This window comes from Somniosus microcephalus, chromosome 12 (assembly GCF_052327205.1).
Source record: "Somniosus microcephalus isolate GS21.2 chromosome 12, FLI_Smic_1.0, whole genome shotgun sequence".
Taxonomy (NCBI): Eukaryota; Metazoa; Chordata; class Chondrichthyes; order Squaliformes; family Somniosidae; genus Somniosus; species Somniosus microcephalus.
In genome coordinates, this window is record NC_140998.1 from 46,656,710 (window position 1) to 46,681,588 (window position 24,879).

General features: G+C 45.5%; 1 protein-coding gene across 3 annotated transcripts in view; it reads right to left on the reverse strand.

The window, feature by feature from the left end:
- unc79 (unc-79 homolog, NALCN channel complex subunit) overlaps window positions 1-24,879 on the reverse strand; it is a 237,315-nt gene that overhangs the window by 83,492 nt on the left and 128,944 nt on the right. For all 3 annotated transcript variants that reach the window (XM_086002784.1, XM_086002785.1, XM_086002783.1), the window contains 5 exons: window positions 21,028-21,096; window positions 8,824-9,110; window positions 4,601-4,783; window positions 1,995-2,157; window positions 347-496 (listed from right to left, as the gene is read on the reverse strand). In XM_086002784.1, coding sequence (XP_085858910.1) covers window positions 347-496; window positions 1,995-2,157; window positions 4,601-4,783; window positions 8,824-9,110; window positions 21,028-21,096 — 852 coding nt within the window. The remainder of the gene's footprint in view (window positions 1-346; window positions 497-1,994; window positions 2,158-4,600; window positions 4,784-8,823; window positions 9,111-21,027; window positions 21,097-24,879) is intronic.

The window sequence follows — 24,879 nt, forward strand, 5'->3', positions numbered from 1 at the left end:
CGTGTATACGTGAAATCCATGTTTGGCAAAACCACGGTTGGGACGGGATTCCTGTATATGAGAAACTGCCCCAGATGTAATGTCAATTAAATAGGAAATGAGTGCATTCCACAAGATTGGAACTTCGTGGGTTCCTCCCTTGACAAAAAATAATCTGGGAATTAACAAGCACATAGTGTTACCACTGTAGTGCTCGGCAAGGTCAAAGGTGCTGCAGCAATTTCCTGACAGGAGTGCACAGGGTGGGAAGACCATGAAATGACAGACTCTCCACATTGCTGGCCAGTAATGCTGATGTACCTCCGACAGCCTTATGGTTCTCCCGCAAAGAAGTATAAAAACTTACTCTTCTGCGCATTCATCTCGACTGGTTGATACTTTACTGATTTGTTGCCCCCTATCCTTTTCAGCCTTGCAAAAAAGGTTTGTGACTCCTTGTTGCAAGCTCCAGTTGGGGTATCATGTACATCCGATTCATCGAACACGCTATCTTCTTCTGGCCAAGGGAAAAAGAAAGGAAGCATCAAAATACTCTGTGGACAGATCTAAATATTAAGGGCACTTCAATAACTGTTTGCAGTGGATATCAAAGCATCAAAGAAACATAACCAAGAAATATTCTTTTAAAAATACAGCTTGGTATTACACCATCAGGCTCCACATGTGTACCAATATACTGTGCCATGAAGTGGTAAAATTTGGAACAGTGCCCATAATTTTCTATATGGTAAATGCCTAATAATTACCTAGGGCATGGCTATTTTTTTTCCAAAAGCAGAAAAAATTGAAGGTACAGGAAACTTTGGTTTATCCGGAGGTTAACTGTCCGGAATGCTCGAGCCACTGGCAAAAATCAGGAGCCGTTTCGTTGGTTTTTTTTTCTTTTCGTTGCTTTTTTTTTTTAACCAGTCAGGCTCTGCAAGGTCTCGCTGAAGCTGTTGCTAAGCTACAGAGACGCTTGCAAGGTACGGCCGACTGTTTAGAAGCTGTTGCTAAGCAACAGGGTTTGTTGCCAGATACGGAGCTCAAAATCTCCGTATGTTTCAACATTAGCGCTGGTTTGTCCGGCAGTTTTGATGGGACGGCAACAGCTCAGTCCCGTCGGTGCCGGATAGCACAAAGTTTCCTGTAAAGTCAAATTAGATAGATTTCTTTCAGAAAAGAACATTTTTGGATACAGTAGATGAGTAATTTATGACATGACGTGGTAAGTGCAGCATGGCTTGGGAGGAAAAAGCTGACTTTGGAGCTATGGTTCCCGAAGCTCTCCGCCACTGGAGATTACCTCGTGTCATTTCTGGGCCAGTTATAAATTAATTGGTAGAGATTGATTGCTATAATTAGTCAACAACTCCATTATCATTGTATCATGTGACTACCAGGATGGAGCCAGGAGCACTGGCATGGCTGAGATGATCGAAAAGGTCACCAGTCTGAGATCTCAACCTGAGAAGGGAGCATGAAGAGATGAAGAAAATAATTAGGTAGGAGGAAAATAATCAAAACGACGGCCTTGAAACTGCCGTCTCCCCGAGGCTGTACTCTGAGAGTACGCCGTCATAATCCATTTGAAAGGCCCCGCAACTTTCGGGTTTCCGTGAAATCCGGAGCTTGCGATCTGTCACGGTACGCCTTGACAGATCATCCGAACCGCATGGAAAATCATTATTGCTCGGCCCCACAACTCCACAGCCTGGGCACCTGGAGGTAGGTTCGTAAAGGTTTCGCGGGTCGGAGGCGTACTCCGGAGGTACGTCTCCAACCGCAATTTCTAGCCCAGTATGTTGGACACTGTGGTGTTCTACAGTCTGACAATCACAGTTTAATTATACAAATCGTCATACCTTCAAGGCTTTAAACTCCAAGGTCTAGCAACATGAATCAATTTTCTACTTCTACACAAATCAAGGAATGTGAGTTCATGTTTCCTTTGTAAAAGTTAGCAAATATAAAAAAATCAGAGCAAGTCTGTACTTTATAGTTTTATATCTTACCTTTTTCTTTCTCACTGTATTTGCTAATGTTACTATTATCACTGTAAAGGGGTCCAGCAGTGGGATGGGGTTTACAGCTGTGGTATTGTGCATTTAGAGTATTAATTGTGATATAGATCAAATGCAGTATAATCTTGCTGATATCAGAGTCTCTGTAGGGATACTGGAAAGAAAATAAAGAAATAAAGTTAGTGCAATATATCTGTAAGTGAGAAAATGTCTAATTTAAAAATAAATGTATCTAATTTTTCCCTTTCCTTTTTCCATTGCAGAAGCTACTTGCTCCCATTGTAAACTTGAAAGATATAAGTTGCTATATCATTTATGCTGTGTAAACAGCAGTCAAAGCAAATGCTCGACAAACTCTACTCTGCTAATGCCTGTTCCCACAGAAAGTTACGTATTTATAAATCCCCCCTTTTCTTTGTTGTCAAGCCAATTTTCTATCAAGATGACTAATTGGCCAATGAGTCCGTGTATCTTTATATTCTTTAGAAGCCTCATTAACTTGCCAGATGCTTCTGAAAATCCAAGTATATTAGTGGATGTCCTTTGATTTTGTCATTTCTTCAAAGAATTGCAGTAGATTTGGGAGGTAAAATCTACTTCTTAAACCAAACAAAGTGCCCTTATGACCAGAGTGTTTTTCACAGGTTGGCATTGTATCAAGAGCTCTTGGCCTTCTCCCCCACTACGAACATTAAATTAATCTACAAGTTTCCACTTCATGTCTACACATTTGTAAATACTGCACTGGGATTACACAAGCTGCTATCAAGTCCATAGACGCAGTCTCTTAATTTGTGGAGATCTTGAAATTACTGACAACTTATTTCCTCAATTATTTCTTTAAAAATTCCAGAGTGTATTGAAATTTGATTGATGCCTTTCTAATTGAGAAACCTGGGAGAAACCATGGGAAAGAGGGCTCGGGAACGGGGGTCTGAGGGGAAAGAGGGCTCGGCAATGGAGGGCCCCGAGGGGAAGGAGGGCTCGGCAATGGGGGGCCTGAGGGGAAGGAGGGCGGAAAAAAATTGATAAAAAACCCAGGCCAATTTGGACAAAAGAAAAATCTGGGAAATTCCTCTCCAACACATCTAGGTGATCGAAACTGGTTCAGGAGATCACTCTGGCCCTGAATTCTCTGCAGTACCTACTTTCTGTAAGAGGTGATATCCGCCCCAGCCAGAAACTGCTCCAGCTCTTGCTTGAAGGAATTCAGCGAATCAGCATCCACCGCTCGAGACGGCAGCCTGTTCCCAAGGTCCACTATTCTCTGGGAAAAGAACCACCTCCTGACATCTAACCTAGATCTGGCCTTATACAACTTAAATATGTGACCCCTGGTCCTCCCTAACCTATTTAATTGAAACAAACTGTCAGCTGGAACACAATCTATTCCCTTCATTATCTTATAAACCTCAATCAGATCACCTCTTAGTCTATGCTTCTCTAAAGTGTAGAGTCCCAACTCTTTTAGCTTATCTTGATAATTAAGATGCTTTAGACTGGGAATTAGTTTAGTGGCCCTCCTCTGCACCCTTTCCAAAGCCTCAATATCACCCACGATGTGAGGAGACTAAAACTGGACACAGTATTCCAAGTGAGGCCTGACCAAGGCCTTGTACAAGGTTATCTATTTTTTTGCCTCTCCCAGGAGATCACATGGTTTCGGGTGGGGTGGAGTGTATATATGTGATGCACAAGGTATCACAATTGTATGCGGTGGGCTCAATGGACCAGGGGGTCTTTATCTGTCCGTCATCGTTCCTATAAAAGGCTGTCTACATTCCATGTAGCAGATTAATCAAAAGCCTGTCTTAAACTTAATAACTGTTTATGAAAGATCTGAAATAGAATCATATATACAGAGATTTAATGTCATTCAAATTGTAGTAAATCACTGAATAATCAATTGCAAATATCTTGAAAACCAGAGGTGCGATGATTTGCTAAATTTGATAGTGCAGATACTAACATGACTTCATAAGATTCTATTACATAGAAACATAGAAGATAGGAGCAGGAGTAGGCCATTCGGCCCCTCGAGCCTGCTCCGCCATTCAATGCGATCATGGCTGATCATCCAATTTCAGTACCCGGTCCCTGCTTTCTCCCCATACCCCTGGATCCCTTTAGCCTTAAGAAATATATCCAACTCCTTCTTGAATATATTTAATGAATTGGCTTCTACTGCCTTCTGTGGTAGAGAATTCCACAGGTTCACCACTCTCTGGGTGAAGAAATTCCTCCTCATTTCTGTCCTAAATGGCCTACCCCTTATCCTTAGACTGTGACCCCTGGTTCTGAACTCCCCGACCATCAGGAACATCCTTCCTGCATCTAGTCTGTCCAGTCCCGTCAGAATTTTATAAGTTTCAATGAAGTTTCAACGCTCCACAATGATTTAATCGATAATTGTCTAGCTGGTAACATTTAATTTAGTGTAGAAAAACGTACACTGAATGTTTCAATTATATTTGTACATCACGGAAGGTTTACATTCAAACAAATTCTATAATGCAATCTCCATGCATTATTTTGGATGGACATGTTACTCTAGCCAATGCTGCAATGTACAGTTAGTTGAAGATAAATAGTTGTACCTTGTATAGAATCACTAGCAAAGCCTTCAGCCACATCTGTCGTATATGAGGTTTCAGAGTCCAAAGAGAACAGCGTGGAGGTTGCTGAAAGTAATGGCGTAGCTGTGGACAGGTGCAATACTTAAGCACTTGCACCACCAGAGGAAGGAGTTGGTTTCCCAGGCTAATGTTATAATCCATAACCTATAAAAATTACATTAAATATCGAAGTATAGTAACTTTTTGTTTGACACAACTGCGAAAAGTGAAATAGATTACCTCCTGTACTCTCCACTTGCCTGGATGAGTGCAGCTCCAACAACACTCAAGAAGCTCAACACCATCCAGGACAAAGCAGCCCGCTTGATTGGCACCCCATCCACCACCTTAAACATTCATTCCCTCCACCACTGGCGTACCGTGGCTGCAGTGTGTACCATCTACAAGCTGCACTGCAGGAACGCGCCAAGGCTTCTTCGGCAGCACCTCCCAAACCCGCGACCTCTACCACCTAGAAGGACAAGGGCAGCAGGCGCATGGGAACACCATCACCTCCAAGTTCCCCTCCAAGTCACACACCATCCTGACTTGGAAATATATCGCCGTTCCTTCATCGTCGCTGGGTCAAAATCGTGGAACTTCCAACCTAACAACATTGTGAGAGTACCTTCACCACACGGACTGCAGCGGTTCAAGGCGGCGGCTCACCACCACCAACTTCTCAAGGGCAACTAGGGATGGGCAATAAATGCTGGCCTTACCAGCGACGCCCACATCCCATGAATGAATAAAGAAAAAAATTATACGTGCTAGATCAGAGAACTATTCCGCACTGACTTCATGGCCCCAAAATTTAGTAAAAGATAGGGTGGCAACTGAAATATAACAAAGTATAATTTTTACCATTTTTCAATGAAAATGAGCATCACAAAAATAAAAACCTTTAACTGTAAAAGCTTCGGGATAAAAAGTGGTTTCAAAAAGTTAATATTTCTGCTCATTAGAAACATAATTGGATCCTGAATAAAGATACATGACTGTATTATTTAAATGTAAAATTAAAATAGTTAGCTTTGGAATCATCAGGTCAACAAACGCTCTTGATGCTGTTGTGCAGTGCTAGTGTCTGATTACAGGACTAAGTGTGGGGGCCAGAAGTCAAACCACAAATTGCAGCAGCCATGCCAGGCAACCAAGGAGAATAGGGGAAGACTGAACTAATAGCTTCAGTCACGTCAACAGTCAGTTGCTACCTGAACACTGTGCAGACTTGAATCAGTAAAAATAAAATGGGGGTGAAACTGGACTTGGCCGGGAGCACAAAACGGGCAGAATCGCGTTTGCCGCCCGTGATACCACACGCCTGATATTCAGCCCTACTGAAGTCAATGGAACGGCGTATCAGGCGGAGTGTATAACGGGCGACCGATGCAATACCGCCTGCTCTACGTCCCCCACCCATGTCTAATTTCACCCCCAAACCTGTTTAAATTCTCTTTATTTTGTAGGCTGGGAAAATGTGAAAGATGTGCACATCTAACCAACTTGGTATTTCATGGCTTTTTAAAGGAGATTCAGCAAACAGTATAGGTAATACTGGGAATATAGGAATAGATGAAAATGATATTCTTTACCACACTGATGTGCCTGCTAGCATGTATTTAGGCAAAAAACCTAAAAGTTATCCAAGTTGAGGCAATAAATACAGCTACCATAATTAATCAAGGCAGGAGAGGGACTAGTTACCAGTTTATTTTCAGCAAAAATAATGACTACAATTGAACAATTTAGTAAAGATTGGTGAAACAGATTGCTTTTGGGAGCAATATGTTAAGTTTCTTGAGTTAACTTTTTGAGGGAAACAAATCGGTGTCTGATTATCGAAAGTCTATTTCTTGCTTTGTTGAAGAGCGCCATCTGGTGGACTCTTCTGTTCACCATCAGGGACATTTCTTTCAGAGTGAGGAGGAGGAGGAGGAGACCGCTTAGTGCAAATGATGTTGATACAGACAGGTGCAGCACTTAAGCAGCTGTACCATCAGAAGGAGGAGATGCTTTTCCGGTCCCGTGTTCCAATCCGTAAAATATTTAGCAACATGCTCGTGTCACGTAACTGTGAGCATGTACCGTAAAAAGGCTAGTCAAGCCAGTTAAGTAATGGACCTCCTCTAAAAGCAGCAATATGTAGCCATGTAACTGCACTTTCGAAACACTAGCCTGGATTTTCCACCTGGGCAAAATCAGAGTGGAAGCTGGGCTGCTTGCAAATCTCTACCACCTGATGTGAACTGGGCTGACTCTGCTGTAGTAGCTGAGGTCAGCCTAATTTAAGTAACCAGGATGAGTTCCAGGCACTAGGGATGCCACTTGATTGGGAAATTGCCCACTGGGGGAAGGGAGCCAGCATGCTGCTATAGGATGCAAAGGCCTGTAAGAGCAGAAAGATAGCGGCATCCACCAAAACCAATTTGCAGCAGAGGTGAAAGATTTCTTAAAGAATGTCGCTGAGGTCTGCAGGAAGGTATAGAGCAGTTGTAAAAGTGTTGCTGGATAAAATCAGAGGGTGTTGACTACCTGTAGTAGAATAAGGGGTCGGCCATTTAGGACTGAGATGAGGCGAAATTTCGTCACTCAAGAGGGTGGTGAATCTTTGGAATTCTCTACCCCAGAGGGCTGTGGAGGCTCAGTCATTGGGTATATGCAAGACAGAGATCGATAGATTTTTGGATATTAAGGGAATCAAGGGATATGGGGATAGTGCAATTGAGGTAGAAGATCAGCCGTGATCTTATTGAATGGTGGAGCAGGCTCGAAGGGCCAAATGACCGACTCCTGCTTCTATTTCTTTTGTTCTTATGTACCTGTCACACGTCTCTCTCTCTCTCTCCTGCGTTTGGGCTGTCTTGTCTTTGAGGCGGGGGGGGGGGGGTAGGATAGATAATTCCTTTCACATCCTTAGGATCTCTCGAAGCACTGCTCAACCAATAAATTACTTTTGAAATGTAGTCATAGTTATTTTGTAGACAGAAAGAATGGAAAAAGTAAGATTGGTGCTATCTCCAGTGCATTTGTAGACCGGTCAGAAGTGTAATTACAGATTTGACAGTAGGTTCTCTGGGGGCCTATCACAGTTCCTCAGGCAATAAGTTCCCAATTTTGGCTGTAATAGGGGCAAATGTTTCATTGCCAGAGACCTCAGGGCAATTGATTTGCCTGTCTGCCGTATCACCACTTGTTTGTGTGATAAGGAGGAAAAATAGCATCTGAATTTTACAATAGCTTGTGCGTCACAGTTTTATGGACTCTCGAATAGGTAAGACTCTCAGATCCTCAGCATACTTCTGCAATATCTTACTGATTCCCAGCTGTAGTCCTGCCAAAAAGTTGCTCATCAAGGGAAAAAAAATAAACATTGCATGATCCAGTCCAGTGGGTTAGGGCATTGCACTAAAGAGCTCACAAATTAGATCAGGTATCTGATCACTGGACATGTTCTTACCTGGTATATACCCGGAGGTTGAAAATGGTGAAAACGATTAAGAGGAAAGTTTTCTCCGTGCAGTATGGGGTAAATTTTGCAAGACTTTATGCTGTTGGCAGTACTGCCCGCACAGTAGGCCATGATTTTCTTGAAAAATTTACCCCTATGTGTAGTGAAATCAGAAATGTGTTTATTAATAACACATTTAGCATCTTGCCACACATAGAGTTCAATAGGAAACCTTCCTCTGGGGATGGGGCAGAGCTGAACTACTTTAAAATATGATTTTAAAAGTTTTTAAATCTGTATTACTGATATTGTACATGTATAATTTTAGATATTCTAATAAATGTTTACACAGAATGCTTAAATAAACATTCAACAATTTAAATAAAATATAAAACATTTCTATCAGATTATTGAAAGCATGTCAATATTATTTTTTCATTATCTCAAAGTCAATGTGTGAAACTGAATAATAAACTTACTGAATTTCTATTCAATGGGTCAAGAGCAATGTTCCCACTAAGTTGCGCGCGCATGGCCACACAGTCATCAGAAGGTCCCGCACAGGCCGGCTTTTACACTGGAAATACCGCGCATGCACAGAAATTTAAAGGGACCGCGCATTAAAAGAAACAGGCCACGCAGAAGAAAGCACAGCTTACAGAGAACATTGATCAAGAGATTCATTAAAAAAGTCCTAAAGCAGTCTAGATTTTTGCACTCCAATTACAAGAACCTTAATAGTAACATACTTTACCTGTGCTATTCCAGCAATGAAGGCATTGAAGCAAGTGGAAGTTCGCATTTTCTGAGGGGCAATCATGAAACACCCCTCCTGCTGGTCATAGCCAAGTAACACATACAGATGCCGCTTTACCGTGTTGAATGCTTTGGCACTGCTGATGTCAGCTTCAGCACTGCTTTTATCCTTTGCCATGAATTTCATTAGAACTGTGATTAGCTGATGGACTGTTTGATGATCAATCCCAGCATCTTCTGGTAAAGGATCCTTAATAATTGCATCGTCCTCTGGAGAATGCTGACCTAAATGTCACACGAGACACAATGTTTAGTCCTCTTGGAAATAACAACAGAAAACGCTGGAAAAACTCAGCAGGCCAGGCAGCGTCCGTAGAGAGAGAAACAGAGTTAACGTTTCAGGTCGAATACCCTTCGTCAGAACTGCTCTTGGCTTGTTTTTACATTCTCTCTCTACTAATTAATTCAAACTGCAAAAATAATAGAAATAGTAACAGAGTTGAATGCAAGTGAGAACAACTCAACTAACACACCACTTACGGTATGTAAAGGGAACATTCAATTTAAATACCAAAAAGTTGCTAACAAATGGTATTTGAATTCAATAATATCATAAAATAGGTATTTCATTTTTGGTGCTTTATATTCCATGAAACTGAATGGTTAGTTTTAATCATACAAAACATGCTCCATCGTTGGGTCTCATATAGCCAGCAGCATCTCCAGAGTAAATCTTCCAGGATTCGCTAAGGCCAGCTGCCAGAGCAACCCGTAGGAACAGAACCCACTTACCCAGGTCCACAGAACTGAAGCACAGCTTGGCAATAGCCAAGACGTAGCCCTCCCCCCACCTCCCCTCCCCAGTTGTATGCAGGAGCATATCTATCCCATCAATGACTGGTCAAATGTCTGCAGTGTCTTGGATACTATGAACCTCCCCATGCCCAGATTACTCAGTCTCCCAAAGAGAGCCGGCTCAGTTCCAACCTTCCATCATCACCTTGGGAGTCAATTTGGCCCAAAACAGACCATGTTTAACCCTCTCCCAAGGAAGCGCAGTCAGCAGTTGGTCATTAGACAACTGACAAGCACAGATTTAAGTCCTTGCTAGGTAGACAGCAGTTACATGAAACTTCTTAAGAGCATCATAATGACCAGTACAACTCAGCATAAAATGAGTGCAGTTCCACCATTCTCTGACCATAGCATGGCCACACACCAGACCTCCTCAAGCAGTGATTCAACTAGTTGGAGATGTGGGACTTTAGCAGCAGGTGCTTGCCTCTTTGCAACCCAATCTGTATTTGTCACCAGACCTCCAGGTAATGCCTTCCAGCAGCTGTCATCCCAAGTCTCAGAGTTTCCTCATCAGCTATGTGACAGACAACTGCCTTCAGTGTAATGAAAGGACGACTTGTGATGTGGCAGCCACTTTTGTGATCTAGTCATTTAAATTCAATCCCACATTACTCATCACCAAATGCTCAATCATGCATTGACAAACAGACATCCTCACTGTAAGGTTGACTCTCCCTCCAGGATATTGAGGTAGCAAAGGGGACATAAATTCCGGACTATCGCGAGAAGGAAGTTGGAACCATTTTCTTCACATGGAATGCCTGATCACAAGACTGAGGCAGCAACTAGAACATTGTTTTAAACTGAAGAGTTACGAGCACAGGCACAACGACCAAATTGCCTCCTTCTGTGCTGGACTTTCCATGAATTTCAAATTTATATCAGAAAGAAAAATCAGTGAGCAAAGATTTTAACAAAGAATCACTGGGAATTTTAGATTCCTAATCTGTTGCCTGAAGTAGCATTTAACACAATTTTGAATTAATATTTGATAATACACTAGAACAGTGTGTCACCGAAACAACAATTACTGGCAACCAATAACTTTGATTCTAAGGCCGGAATTTTCCGGGGGGTCAGCGGGTGGGATCGGTGGCGGGTCAGGTGGGAAATTTGATTTTTTTTTGACAGCGGGTCGGGACCCTGCTGTCAAGCCATCTTTCCCAATGTCGGGTCTGTTAGCACTGAGCAGATCTGACACGCGTCCCAATTAAACTCATTAGCATTAGTGGACAGATCATTAACAGGCTTTTATAACTTACCTTTTCACTTTAACTTCATGGCCACGGGAACCACGCTGTTCGGGTGCCACGGCTGTCAACCTGAGGCAGGAGTTCAGTGGCCATTGCTTCAGCTGATTACTTGACAGCTTCAAATGTACAGTAAAAGCTCCCACCTGACAGATCATCACTTTCCTCAGCCACAAGCTGTTTCTCGGTCCATTTCCAGCACAGATTCTGCAGGCTTTCCACTTTCCACTCTCCATCCACATTCACCTCATTGGAAGAACTCTCTCACCGTTGGCAGAATGCTTCTGTTATCTCTACTTCACCTGCCATCTATTCCATCAACATGGGTGCCCTTTATACTGTCTCACCTTGGTCCTCAGAATCCGACCATGATCAGCCCCAACACCAGCAGCACCAGGCACACCAGCAGCACCAACAACAATACCAACATTCTCCGCAATCAGCTGGTGCTGCACAGGACACAGGGCATCAGCACCTAAACACATTACGGCCTCACCATGGCCACATTTACTTCACTTAACGCTGTACACCCTGGTTGCCACATGATGCGCCAGGTTGGCACCACCCCACACCAACACTATAAAGCATCCCTACAATGTCCAAGCCATTCCTTTCACACTCACCACCATTGCAGGGGGTACCGTTATGTCTCACCATTCACTGCAACTCACTAAGCCACTTCCAAAGTTACACACAAATCTGTCCAAGAACAGAAAGTGTTGAAAATAAAGGTTTCAATGTTTGACAGCACATTAATAGAAACTTTACATGAACATTGGTTAAAACATCCAAGTGGCTACATAGAAACATGGAAAAATAGGAGCAGGGGTAGGCCATTCAGCCCTTCGAGCCTGCTCTGCCATTCAATATAATCATGGCTCATCCTCTATCTCAATACCATATTCCTGCTCTCTCCCCATACCCCTTGATGCCTTTTGTGTCTAGAAATCTATCTATCTCCTTTTTAAATATATTCAGTGACTTGGCCTCCACAGCCTTCTGTGGCAGAGAATTCCACAAGTTCACCATCCTCTGAGTGAAGAAATTACTCATCTCAGTCCTAAATGTCCTACCCCGTATCCTGAGACTGTGACCCCTCGTTCTAGACCCCCCAGCCAGGGGAAACATCCTCCCTGCATCCAATCTGTCTAGCCCTGTCAGAATTTTATGCATTTCAATGAGATCCCCACTCACTCTTCTAAACTCGAGTGAATACAGGCCTAGTCGACCCAATCTCTCCTCATACGACAGTCCTGCCATCCCAGGAATCAGTCTGGTGAACCTTCGCTGCACTCCCTCTATGGCAAGTATATCCTTTCTTAGGTAAGGAGACCAAAACTGCACACGTTACTCCAGGTATGGTCTCACCAAGGCCCTGTATAACTGTAGTAAGACATCCTTGCTTTTGTACTCAAATCCTCTTGCAATGAAGGCCAACATACCATTTGCCTTCCTAACTGCTTGCTGCACCTGCATGTTTGCTTTCAGTGACTGGTGTACAAGGACAAGCAGGTCCCTTTGTACATCAACATTTCCCAATCTATCACCATTTAAATAATACTGTGTTTCCGTTTTTCCTACCGAAGTGGATTAACTTCACATTTAATCCACATTATACTGCATATGCCATGTATTTACCCACTCACTTAACTTGTATAAATCACCTTGAAGCCTCTTTGCATCCTCCTCACAACTCACAATCCCACCTAGTTTTGTGTTGCCAGCAAACTTGGAAATATTGGCCCAGAAATTCGGGTCTCCACGGCTGAGTATGCACGGGGTACTCACCCGCAGGCCCAATGGAAGTGCCAGTTTCCTGCATGCACTGTGAATGCGTGGGAAACCGGCACTTCCGTTCCCCTGAAAGAAGGGGTTCAGAGTTTGAAGGCGTGCGCAGGAGAGGCTGCGCGTACGCATCGAACTTGCAGTTTTTTTGCAGGTTTTCCCGGGCGGGTATGTCTCCAGACGTTACACATATAAAAAGCAGTCGCAAGGCCTGCTTTTTACAAGGTAAGTGGTGAATTAATTTAAATTAAAATATTTTTTCCACAGGTTTATTATTTTTAAATACTTTAAAGAAAGGTAAGTTTATTTTTAGCCCCGTTAGAAAATAAAAACATTTTTTTCAAAAATTTAAATTATTGTTTAAAATAGTTATTTCATGTAATTTATAGTTTATTTTAAAAATGTGATTTAAAAAAAATGTATTTGAAGATTTAGTGATGTTTTGGGGCTTATAGTATTTATAAGTTTGACAGCCCTTCCTGTCAAACTTATGAATGAAGCATTCCCTGCTCCAATTGGCTCCCCATGGCCCATGTGATCCCAGGGGACGCATCGAACTAACTGCGCCCCTGGGATACGCAAGCACTGCGCGCCGGCAGTTGGAATAGGCCCAGGATCGGAATTCCACGGGGGCCCACAGCTCAACGGCAGGCGCGCAAGGTAAGTGCAGGTCGGGGGCTTACACCCGCGGGAAGCCCTCGACCCGAATTTCTGGGCCATTACATTTAGTTCGCTCATCCAAATCATTGATATATACAGGAAACTCTCGATTTACCGGCACCTAAATAACCAGAAATCTCTGTTAACCGGCAAAATTCAGGAGCAGGTTCAGGTAAGTTTTACTTCATATTAGTGGCAGTTCCTGGATCTGTGGCTGTGTAACTGGGGTTCCTGCACTTGTTGCTAAGCAACAGGGACGCTTGGTCTGTGGCCGGAGTTCCTGCACATGTTGCTAAGCAACACGGAAGCCTGGATTTGTTGCTGTGTACGGAGCTCTCGTACCTTTTAACTATACCTCTCTGTAATAAAGAGTTTCCTGTATTGTGAATAGCTGGGGCCCAAGCACTGATCACTGCGGTACCCCACTAGTCACCGCCTGCCACCCTGAAAAAGACCCATTTATTCCTACTCTCTGTTTCCTGTCTGTTAACCAATTTTCAATCCATGCCAGTATATTACCCCCAATCCCATGTACTTCAATTTTGCACACTAACCTCTTATGTGGGACTTTATCAAAGGCCTTCTGAAAATCCAAATACACCACATCCACTGGTTCTCCCTTATCTATTCTACCAGCTACATCCTCAAAAAACTCCAGTAGGTTTGTCAAACACGATTTCCCTTTCATAAATCTATGCTGACTTTGTCTAATCCTGTTGATATTTTCTAAGTGTCCTGTTATCACATCCTTTATAATAGACTCTAGCATTTTCCCTACTACTGATGGTAGACTAACCGGTATGTAGTTCCCTGTTTTCTCTCTCTCTCCTTTTTTAAATAGTGGGGTTACATTTGCCACCCTCCAATCTGCAGGAACTGTTGCATAATCTATAGAATTTTGGAAGATGACAACCAATGCATCCACTATTTCCATGGCTACCTCTTTTAGTACTCTGGAATGCAGATTGTCAGGCCATGGGGATTTATCGGCTTTCACTCCCATTAATTTCTCCAACACTATTTTTTTACTAATACTAATTTCCTTTAATTCCTTCTGCTCACTAGATCCTTGGTTCCCTAGCATTTCTGGAAAGTTATTTGTGACCTCTTCTGTGAAGGCAGAACCAAAGTATTGGTTTAATTGCTCTGCCATTTCCTTGTTCCCCATTATAAATTCTCCCATTTCTGACTGTAAGGGACCTACATTTGTCTTCACTAATCTTTTTCTTTTTACATACTTGTAGAAGCTTTTACAATCCACTTTTATGTTCCTTGCAAGTTTACTCTCATACTCTATTTTTCCCCTCTGAATCAATCTCTTGCTCCTTTTTTTTTTTTTGCTGAACTCTAAACTGATCCCAATCCTCAGGCTTGCTACTTTTTCTGGCAACTTTATATGACTCCTCTTTGGATCTAATACTAGCCTTAATTTCTTTTGTTAGCCATGGTTGGGCCGCTTTTCCTTTTGTGTTTTTGTGCCAGAAAGGAATGTATAACTGTTGCAATTCATGCATTCGTTCCTTAAATGTTAGCCATTGCCTATCCACGGTCATGCCTTTTAGTGATGCTCCCCAATCTATCATAGCCAACTCACTCCTCATACCTTCGTAGTTTCCTTTGCTTAGATTTAGGACCCGAGTTTTGGATTAGACTTCTTCACTTTTCATCTTAATGATGAAGAATTCTATCATGTTATGGTCACTCTTCTGTAAAGGACCCCGCACAACAAGATTATTAATTAACCCCTTCTCATTGCACAATACCCAATCTAGGATAGTCTGTTCCTTAGTTGGCTCCTCAACGTACTGGTCTAAAAAACCATCTCGTACACACTCCAGGAATTCAACCTCCACAGTATTATTGCTAATTTGGTTTGGCCAGTCTATATGTAGATTAAAGTCACCTTTGATTACTGTAGTACCCTTGTTACATGCATCTCTAATTTCCTGTTTGATGCCATCCCCTACATTACCACTACTGTTTGGAGGCCTATAGACAACTCCCACCAATGTTTTCTGCCCCTTGGTGCTTTTTAGCTCCACCCAGACTGATTCTACATCTTGATTTTCTGAGCCAATATCCTTTCTCGCTATTGTTCTGATTTCATCCTTTACTAACAAGGCCACCCCACCTCCTTTTCCTTTTTGCCTGTCCTTCCTAAATATCGAATATCCTTGAATATTCAGCTCCCAGCCTTGGTCACCCTGCAGCCATACCTCCGTAATCGCAATGGACACGGCAACAGCACACCCAGCCCAGTTAACCCTGCAAAGTCTTCCTCATCCAACATCTGGAGACTTGTGCCAAAATTGGGAGAGCTAACCCACAGACTAGTCAAGCAACAGCCTGACATAGTCACACTCACAGAATCATACCTTTCAGCCAATGTCCCGAATTCCTCCATCACCATCCCTGGGTATGTCCTGCCCCACTGGCAGGACAGACCCACCAGGGGTGGTAGCACAGTGGTATACAGTCAGGAAGGAGTGGCCCTGGGAGTCCTCAACATTGACTCCGGACCCCATGAAGTCTCATGGCTTCAGGTCAAGCATGGGCAAGGAAACCTCCTGCTGATTACCACCTACTGCCCTCCCTCAGCTGATGAATCAGTACTCCTCCATGTTCAACACCACTTGGAAGAAGCACTGAGAGTAGCAAGGGCACAGAATGTACTCTGGGTGGGGGACTTCAATGTCCATCACCAAGAGTGGCTCGGTAGCACCACTACTGACCGAACTGGCCGAGTCCTGAAGGGCATAACTGCCAGTCTGGGCCTGCGACAGGTGGTGAGTGAACCAACACGAGGGAAAAACCTACTTGACCGCGTCCTCACCAATCTACCTGTCGCAGATGCATCTGTCCATGACGGCATTGGCAGCAGTGACCACCGCACAGTCACTGTGGAGACAACGTTCCATCTTCACACTGAGAACACCCTCCATCGTGTTTGTGTGGCACTACCACCGTGCTAAATGGGATAGATTCAGAACAGATCTAGCAGCTCAAAACTGGGCATCCATGAAGCGCTGTGGGCCATCAGCAGCAGCAGAATTGTATCCACCACAATCTGTAACCTCATGGCCCGGCATATCCCTCACTCTACCATTACCACCAAGCCAGGGGACCAACCCTGGTTTAACAACGAGTGTAGAAGAGCATGCCAGGAGCAGCACCAGGCGTACCTAAAAATGAGGTGCCAATCTGGGGAAGCTGCAACACAGGATTACATGCAGGCTAAAAAGCGGAAGCAGCATGCTATAGATAGGGCTATACGATCCCACAATCAACGGATCAGATCAAAGCTCTGCAGTCCTGCCACATCCAGTCGTGAATGGTGGTGGACCATTAAACAATTAACAGGAGGAGGAGGCTCCATGAATATCCCCATCCTCAATGATGGTGGAGCCCAGCACGTGAGTACAAAAGACAAGGCTGAAGCGTTTGCAACCATCCTCAGCCAGAAGTGCTGAGTGGATGATGCATATCAGCCTACTCCCGAGGTCCCCACCATCACAGAAGCCAGTCTTCAGCCAATACGATTCACTCCACGTGATATCAAAAAACGGCTGAGCGCACTGGATACAGCAAAGGCTATGGGCCCCGACAACATCCCGGCTATCGTGCTGAAGAAAGTGCTCCAGAACTAGCCGCGCTGTTCCAGTACAGCTACAACACTGGCATCTATCCAACAATGTGGAAAACTGCCCAGGTATGTCCTGTCCACAAAAAGCAGGACAAATCCAACCCGGCCAATTACCGCTCCATCAGTCTACTCTCAATCATCAGCAAAGTGATGGAAGGTGTCATCGACAGTGCTATCAAGTGGCACTTACTCACCAATAACCTGCTCACTGATGCCCAATTTCGGTTCCGCCAAGACCACTCGGCTCCCATTACAGCCTTGGTCCAAACATGGACAAAGGAGCTGAATTCCAGAGGTGAGGTGAGAGTGACTGCCCTTGAATACAAGGCAGCATTTGACCGAGTCTGCATCAAGGAGCCCTAGCAAAACTGAAGTTAATGGGAATCAGGGGGAAAACGCTCCACTGGCTGGAGTCATACCTAGCACAAAGGAAGATGGTTGTGGTGGTTGAAGGTCAATCATCACAGCCCCAGGACATCGCTGCAGGAGTTCCTCAGGGCAGTGTCCTAGGCCCAACCATCTTCAGCTGCTTCATCAATGACCTTCCCTCCAATATAAGTTCAGAAATGGGGATGTTCGCTGATGACTGCACAGTGTTCAGTGCCATTCACAACTCCTCAGATAATGAAGCAGTCCATGCCTGCATGCAGCAAGACCTGGACGACATTCAGGCTTGGGCTGATAAGTGGCAGGTAATATTCGTGCCACAGAAGTGCCAGGAATTGACTATCTCCAACAAGCGAGAGTCTAACCACCTCCCCTTGACATTCAATAATAATAATAATAATAATCAACTTTGTCATTGTTAGTGCACAAGTGCAGTACAACGAAATGTCGGCTTGCGGCTCCCGGGAGTGTACATTTAGATTAAGACATTTAAACATTCAACATTCATTTGGCTTGTAATACATTAACATAAACATAACCATAATAAAGTGCATTGGCAGATGTGCAGGCTTTAGAGTTTATTTGTGGAGTTCAGTAGGATGACAGCCCTGGGAAAGAAGCTGTTCCTAAATCTGGTCGTTCGGGTGCGAATGCATCTGTAGCGTCTCCCAGATGGCAGGAGGGCAAACAGACTGTGGCTGGGGTGGGTAGGGTCTTTGATGATGGTCCGTGACCTCCGTAAACAGCGTTTCTGGTATGTGTGCTCTATGGTCGGTAGCCGGGTGCCGGTAATGCGTTGGGCAGTTTTGACTACCCGCTGCAGGGCTTTCCGGTCATAGTAGCTACAGCTGCCATACCATACTGTGATACAGTTCGTCAGGATGCTCTCTATTGTGCAGCGGTAAAAGTTAGAGAGGATCAGGGGTGACAGGTTACATCCCTTCAGCCTCCTTAGGAAATATAGGCACTGCTGGGCCTTCTTCACCAGAGAGGAGGTGTTGAGGGACCAGGAGAGGTCTTCCATCGCCGAATCCCCCACCATCAACCTCCTGGGGGGTGACCATTAACCAGAAGCCTAACTGGACCAGCCATATAAATACTGTGGCAACAAGAGCAGGTCAGAGGCTAGGTATTCTGCGGCGAGTGTCTCATCTCCAGACTCCCCAAGGCCTTTCCACCATCTACAAGGCACAAGTAAGGAGTGTGATGGAATACTCTCCACTTGCCTGGATGAGTGCAGCTCCAACAACACTCAAGAAGCTCGACACCATCCAGGACAAAGCAGCCCGCTTGATTGGCACCCCATCCACCACCTTAAATATTCACTCCCTCCACCACTGGCGTACCGTGGCTGCAGTGTGTACCATCTATAAGATGCACTGCAACAACTCACCAAGGCTTGTTCGGCAGTACCTCCCAAACCCGCGACCTCTTGCACCTAGAAGGACAAGGGCAGCAGGCGCATGGGAGCACCACCTCCTCCAAGTTCCCCTCCAAGTCACACACCATCCTGACTTAGAAGTATATCACCGATCCTTCATCGTCGCTGGGTCAAAATCCTGGAACTCCCTACCTAACAGCACTGTAGGAGTACCATCACCACATGGACTGCAGCAGTTCAAGGCGGCGGCTCACCACCACCTTCTCAAGAGCAACTAGGGATGGGCAATAAATGCTGGCATTACCAGCGACACCCACATCCGATAAACGATTTTAAAAAAAAATTATATCGTATCCGTTTACATCTATTTGTGCTGTTAATTCGTCTACCTTATTACAAATGCTACGTGCATTCAGATACAGTGCCTTTAGATTTGTCTTAATATTTTTAGACATCTTAACATTTTTTTGTACTATGCCCTATTTGTCTTATTACCATTTTTTCTTACCCAGACCCTATTTGTTAGTGCACTCTTTTGTTTGTACGCTCTGTCCCTTCCTGACACAATCTGGTTATCCTTACCCCAATCACTTTCCTGCACTGCTTCCTTGTCTTTTCTCTTTAGCATTCTAGATTTCTCTCCACCAGGACCCTCCCCCCACTTATTTAGTTTAAAGCTCTATCTACCTCCCTAGTTATTCGATTCACTAGAACTCTGGTCCCAGCATGGTTCAGGTGTAGTCTGTCCCAATGGAACAGCTCTCTCCTTCCCCAGTACTGGTGCCAGTGCCCCACGAATTGAAACCTACTTCTCGCACACCAATCTTTGAGCCACGCATTCATCTCCCTGATCCTATTGACCCTATGCCAATTTGCTTGTGGCTCCGGTAATAATCCAGAGATTATGACTTTTGTGGTTCTGCTGTTTAATTTAGTCCCTAGCTGCTCAAACTCTCTCAGCAGAACCTCTTTCTTTGTCCTACCTATGTCATTGGACCACGACAACTGGATTCTCCCCCTCCCACTCCAAGTTCTTCACCAGCCTGGAGGAGATGTCCTTTTCTGGCACCGGGTAGGCAACATAGCCTTCAGGACTCACGCTCCTGGCTGCAGAGAACAGTGTCTATCCCCTTAACTATACTGTCGCCTACTACAACCATCTTCCTTTTTACTCCCCCCACTTGAACAGCTTCCTGCACCACGGTGCCATGGTCAGTTTGCTCGTTCTCCCCGCACTTGTCCACAAGAGTTGCAAGAACCTCGAATCTATTAGACAAGTGCAGGGACTGAGGCTCCTGCAATACTACCTCCTGGATCCCCATACTTGCCTCACTCGCAGTCACACCCTCCTGACCCTGACCACGTGTCAATTCTAAAGTATTTAATCTAAGGGGTGTGGCTGCCTCCTGGAGCAAAAGGTCCAGGTAACTTTCTCCCTCCCTGATGTCTCGCAATGTCTACGCTTGTGTGTTGTTAGTTGGTATGATGGCACTAGGATGAGGGTGAGTGTGAGGGGTGGCTAGTGGGATGGGGATGTGATAATGTAGATAGAGAGGGATAGGTGGACGTGCAAGGTAAGTTGGTGTGAGGAATGATGTGCAGGAGTAGGGTTGGGAAGGCAGAGTGATGGGGATGTGATGAGAGGCACAGCAGGATGAAGGTGAGAATGGCTTTGTACTAACATTTCATGATCTAATGAGATCATTGAAAGGCTTGCGCCACTGCACCCAGGTCCTCCTGATGACATCCCTGCTTGTGGTATCCTCTGCAATGTGCAACCAGGCTGTGTTGGTCTCCTGGGGAGGTGTCTTCCACCCATTGGAAGGAAGAGGACCTCTCTGCAAGCTCGGACTCCCTCCATAAGCATATGGAGAGAGTCATGGGAGAACCTGAGTGCAGCCCTGCACCTCTGTGCAGTCATTGTCAGTGTTTGCAGCACTTCAGTGCTGTAGAACACTGACAGCACAAATGTTAAAAGAAAGTTGGCCCCTTTAAGGAAACCGGCTGATGATGCGTCATGAATGATGTCACCAGACCCGCTTCCTCTAATTGGCCCGGGAAACACGCTGGGCGGGCTTAACAAGGCCTATCAACAGAAAATTATTTTCCAGAGCGGGATGGGGCCAGCAGCGGGGTCGGGACCCGCGACCGACGTCGCCCGCCCCAGACACACCGAGGAAAGGAAAATCCCGCCCTAAGACACATTAAATACTAACACAGAAATTCATATTGTTATACCATGCATAACTTGCTCCATCATTGCACCGAGAGTTGGAGCTGACTGCTCATGTCTGGTCAGTCGCAAAGCTGTAAAAATGGAGAACAAAATAAGAACATATCACATAATCTTGGAATTTTTTGAATATAAACCGCTCTCTTAACAGGTTTTCCACTGTTGTCATATGCCTATCTGAGCTCGATTCTTGAAAGGACAACATGTACAAAAAATTAGGTTCATATTTACAATTCTAATTACATTTGATTTTGGTAGTTAGTAATGAACAATAGTGGGAATTTGAGTGATTATTTTGTGTTTTTGTCCATCAACTGAGAAACTGTATATTCTTACTAGCTGGGGGGGCCCGGCGTTGCCAGGGCAGTTTAGAGGGCCGTGCGGTTGACGGCTGGCCGCTGCCGCTCCCCCCGCTGTGTGTCTCGGGCCGCGCAGTTGACGGCCGTCCGCTGCCGAGCGGTTGTGAGGCCCGGCCCGAGTGACCCCAACTCACCTCCCGCTCCGGCGGGCCGACGCAGCTGCCCCACTCGCTGTTGAGGAAAAGCAGGGGAAAAAATGGCAGCGACGTTGCGGAAGACTGCAGGATTAGGTCCCGCCCGTGACACACCGATTGGTCAACCATCAGGTCACTGAACTGTAGGATTGGTCAACCATCACGTCACTCAACGCTAATGAGCGGTAGGATTGGTCAACCGCTAATGAGCGGATTTTTGAAAGTTTTTTGTACACTGTCCGAACAATTTTTGTCTGACCAAAAAGTAAATATGCCTATGACGCTCCCCTGATCATCAGCTTTCTTTTGATATAACATATGTGTAGGTACGCTCTATAACTTTTGAGTGTATAGCGGACACACAGACAGACAGACCAACTGCTTTATTATATACTAGCTGAAGTGCCCGGCGGTGCCGAGGCTTTTTCGAGAGCATGTTGTTGTTGGAAGAGAGAGAGAGTGACTGGGGGGGGGGGGGGAAGGGCGGGGGGGGAGGGAGGGCGGGGGGAGAGGGGGGGGAGGGGAAGGGGGAAGCGGGGGGGAGGGAGGGCGGGGGGGGCCGCCCCCGAGGGTCGCGGGCCCCCCCCCCGAGGGTCGCGGCCCCCGCAGAGGGTCGCGCCCCCCCCCCCCGAGGGTCGCGGGCCCCCCCCCCCGAGGGTCGCGGCCCCCCCCCCCCCCCCCCCCGAGGTGAAGACCGCCGATTGCGGCTGTGCAAGACGGCCGGCGGGCCCGGTTGCCAGGGTAACCGTTGACGCTCAGCAAGCCCCGCCCCCCGGCCGAGCCAGAGAGAGACGTCGCGTCTCAGCTCCTGCTGCGCGCGCACCCTTTAGTAAGGTAGCGGCGCTGGGCTGAGGCCCGTCCGCCCCTGCAGCCTTCGAGTGGGGCCGGGAGGTGCCTAGCTCGGGCGTGGGTGCGGAGGAGAAGCCGAGGCTTCGAGGCCTACCTGGAAAAACGGGGAAAGGTAGGAAAATTAATGAGATTAGATAAGTTAATTCGTTTCTAAATCATTTTTTTTTAAAACATTATGTGTTTTAAAAGCAACGTTTTTTTTAAAGACGCAGAAAGCGGGAAAAAGAAAGGAAAAGTTTGGAATCAAGATGGCGGCGACTCACCTCGGCTCAGAACGATAAGGCCCGGCCACACACGCACCAATTGGCCCGGTGGCACACGCCAGCAACCCGGCATACGATTGGTCGAGCTCGAGGTCACTCTGTCGCTAATGAGCGGATAATGAGATGCTAATGAGCGGAATGTTGAAGGTTTTTGGGATACCGCGGGCGCGATTTTAGCCCGGCCGAAACGTAAATACGCTTAAAACCGTCTCGGAAGCGTAAGCTTTCTTTGGAGGTAACACGCGCGTAGGTACGCCCTGTAACTTTTGAGCGCATAGCCCGCCAGACGCACACGCGATGACAGACAGAATGACAGATCGACCGATTTATATATATATAGATAGATTTCTATACACTGTCAAAGAACAGAAAGGTGGTACACGAAAGAGGTTGCACTGAAAAGCACTATACACTTGAACAAGGTGTAAATGTAAAAAATTACATAAGTGACTGGATTATTTAGTGCAATTAATAAATGGTTTTTAAAAACCAATGGCCTAGAAATTGGGTTGGGGCGTCAAAGTGGCGCAAAAGTCACCTGAGCGCAGGATTTAGCGCAGCGATCGGAGTAATACCGATCGCCAGAGATTCAGTTTCAGTGCCCCTCGAGGGACACGGAGCGAGGCTCGAGGCGCTCCGCGTCCCTCTTAGGGCGCTGAAACTGATTATCGCAGCGCAACGTGCCGCAGCGCCACACACTGCGGCATGGCACGCTGCAATACTGTAGGCCTTCCTCCCACTGTTAAGGGGGAGGTGCCTGCAACAGTGCGATCCCCGCTCGCGAGTGCCGGCAAATGAGCCCGGCACTTGGTTAGGAGGCCGGGGACGGAGGTGCTGGCAGGCGGCCGCCGAAAAAGTGGCCGCCCCGCACCTCCCTTAACTTGCGCCGCTGCCGGCACAGTAAGGCCCCGTGAACCAGGCACGGGTAGCGAACGGCGCAACTGCGGCGTTCGCTACCAAATATCGCAAACGGGGCACGAATGGGGCGCTGCGCACGCCGATGACGTCATCGGTGGCGGCGCAGCGCAACAGGCTAATGCCACCATTAGCGCCCCTCCTGAATATCGCGGGAGGCGCAGCCAGTGGCGCTACAGCCACTGCCTGCCTCTTTAGGCGCTAACAGGTGGCGCTACTCACCCAATTTCTCCCCCAATATGTTTTACAGCATCATGAAACATAATTTGCATCAGAGTTTAAGAATACCATTATCTCACTTCATGATTATTATTGCGTGTGCATTGCTATAAGTTTTGTTAAGTTGATCATATATATATGCTGCTTTATAACCTGTTCATATTTCAATGAAAGCAGTTCCACAATATCATTCATTTAAACAAAATGGCAGCAGTGAAGCTAACAGGCAGTAGCAGCAGCCATTTCTCTTTGCTGTCGCCCCTCCAGGGACATGTAGGCATCACCTTTATACTACACCTCTCTCTCTAAAGACAGGTTGGAGGTTCTACAATTGGATTCAGTATTCCCATCAGGGGAGATTTTTTTTTAAATGATCAGAATTTCACGCCCTTTTCACTGTCCAAAGAACCCCCCACCCCGCCCCCCCCACCACCGCCACCTGCTGAAGGAGTGCCTATTTAAGTGTCGGGTAAGAATAGGAGCTACCAGCTCCCAAACCTGTACCCCAGACTCATTCAATGGAGAGTGAGTAAAGAAAGAAAATTAGGGACCAAATCGAAGGAGGAAGAAAAATAGGGTTAATCAACACTATTAATCATCACACTGCTATTTTTGGCTGCAATAAAGCTCATGGATCACGGCACCAAACTCTCCGTACAAGCCACCCCCTCCACAAAACAACAAATATTAATTTAATGCCCCACTAAAATCTTCCTGTGCTTGTCCAATCATATATTTAAACATTTTCAGCAATAAATATATATGTATAGAATTAGAACTGGTTGGGAGTGATCATTAAGACTATGAATCAGTCAGGGTGGTTCAGATAATATTATAAGTTAGAGAGATCATCAGAAAGCCCAGCCTGAATAATTGTTCGCTACCATCGTTCAGTTTTAGTACTACAAATAGAAAATGTTGCAATGACATTGAGAGGCTCTGATGTCATCACGGTAGAATAATATATAAAATGAAGTATAGTGATAGAATTAGAAGGGAATCAAAACCCTTCTGCATTCAGGATACTAGATAACTGTTAGTGTACTGAAAAGCAGTAGTCTCAACTAAGGAGTATAGATGACATCATAAACCGAGAGAAAAACTGAAACAGTTAATCC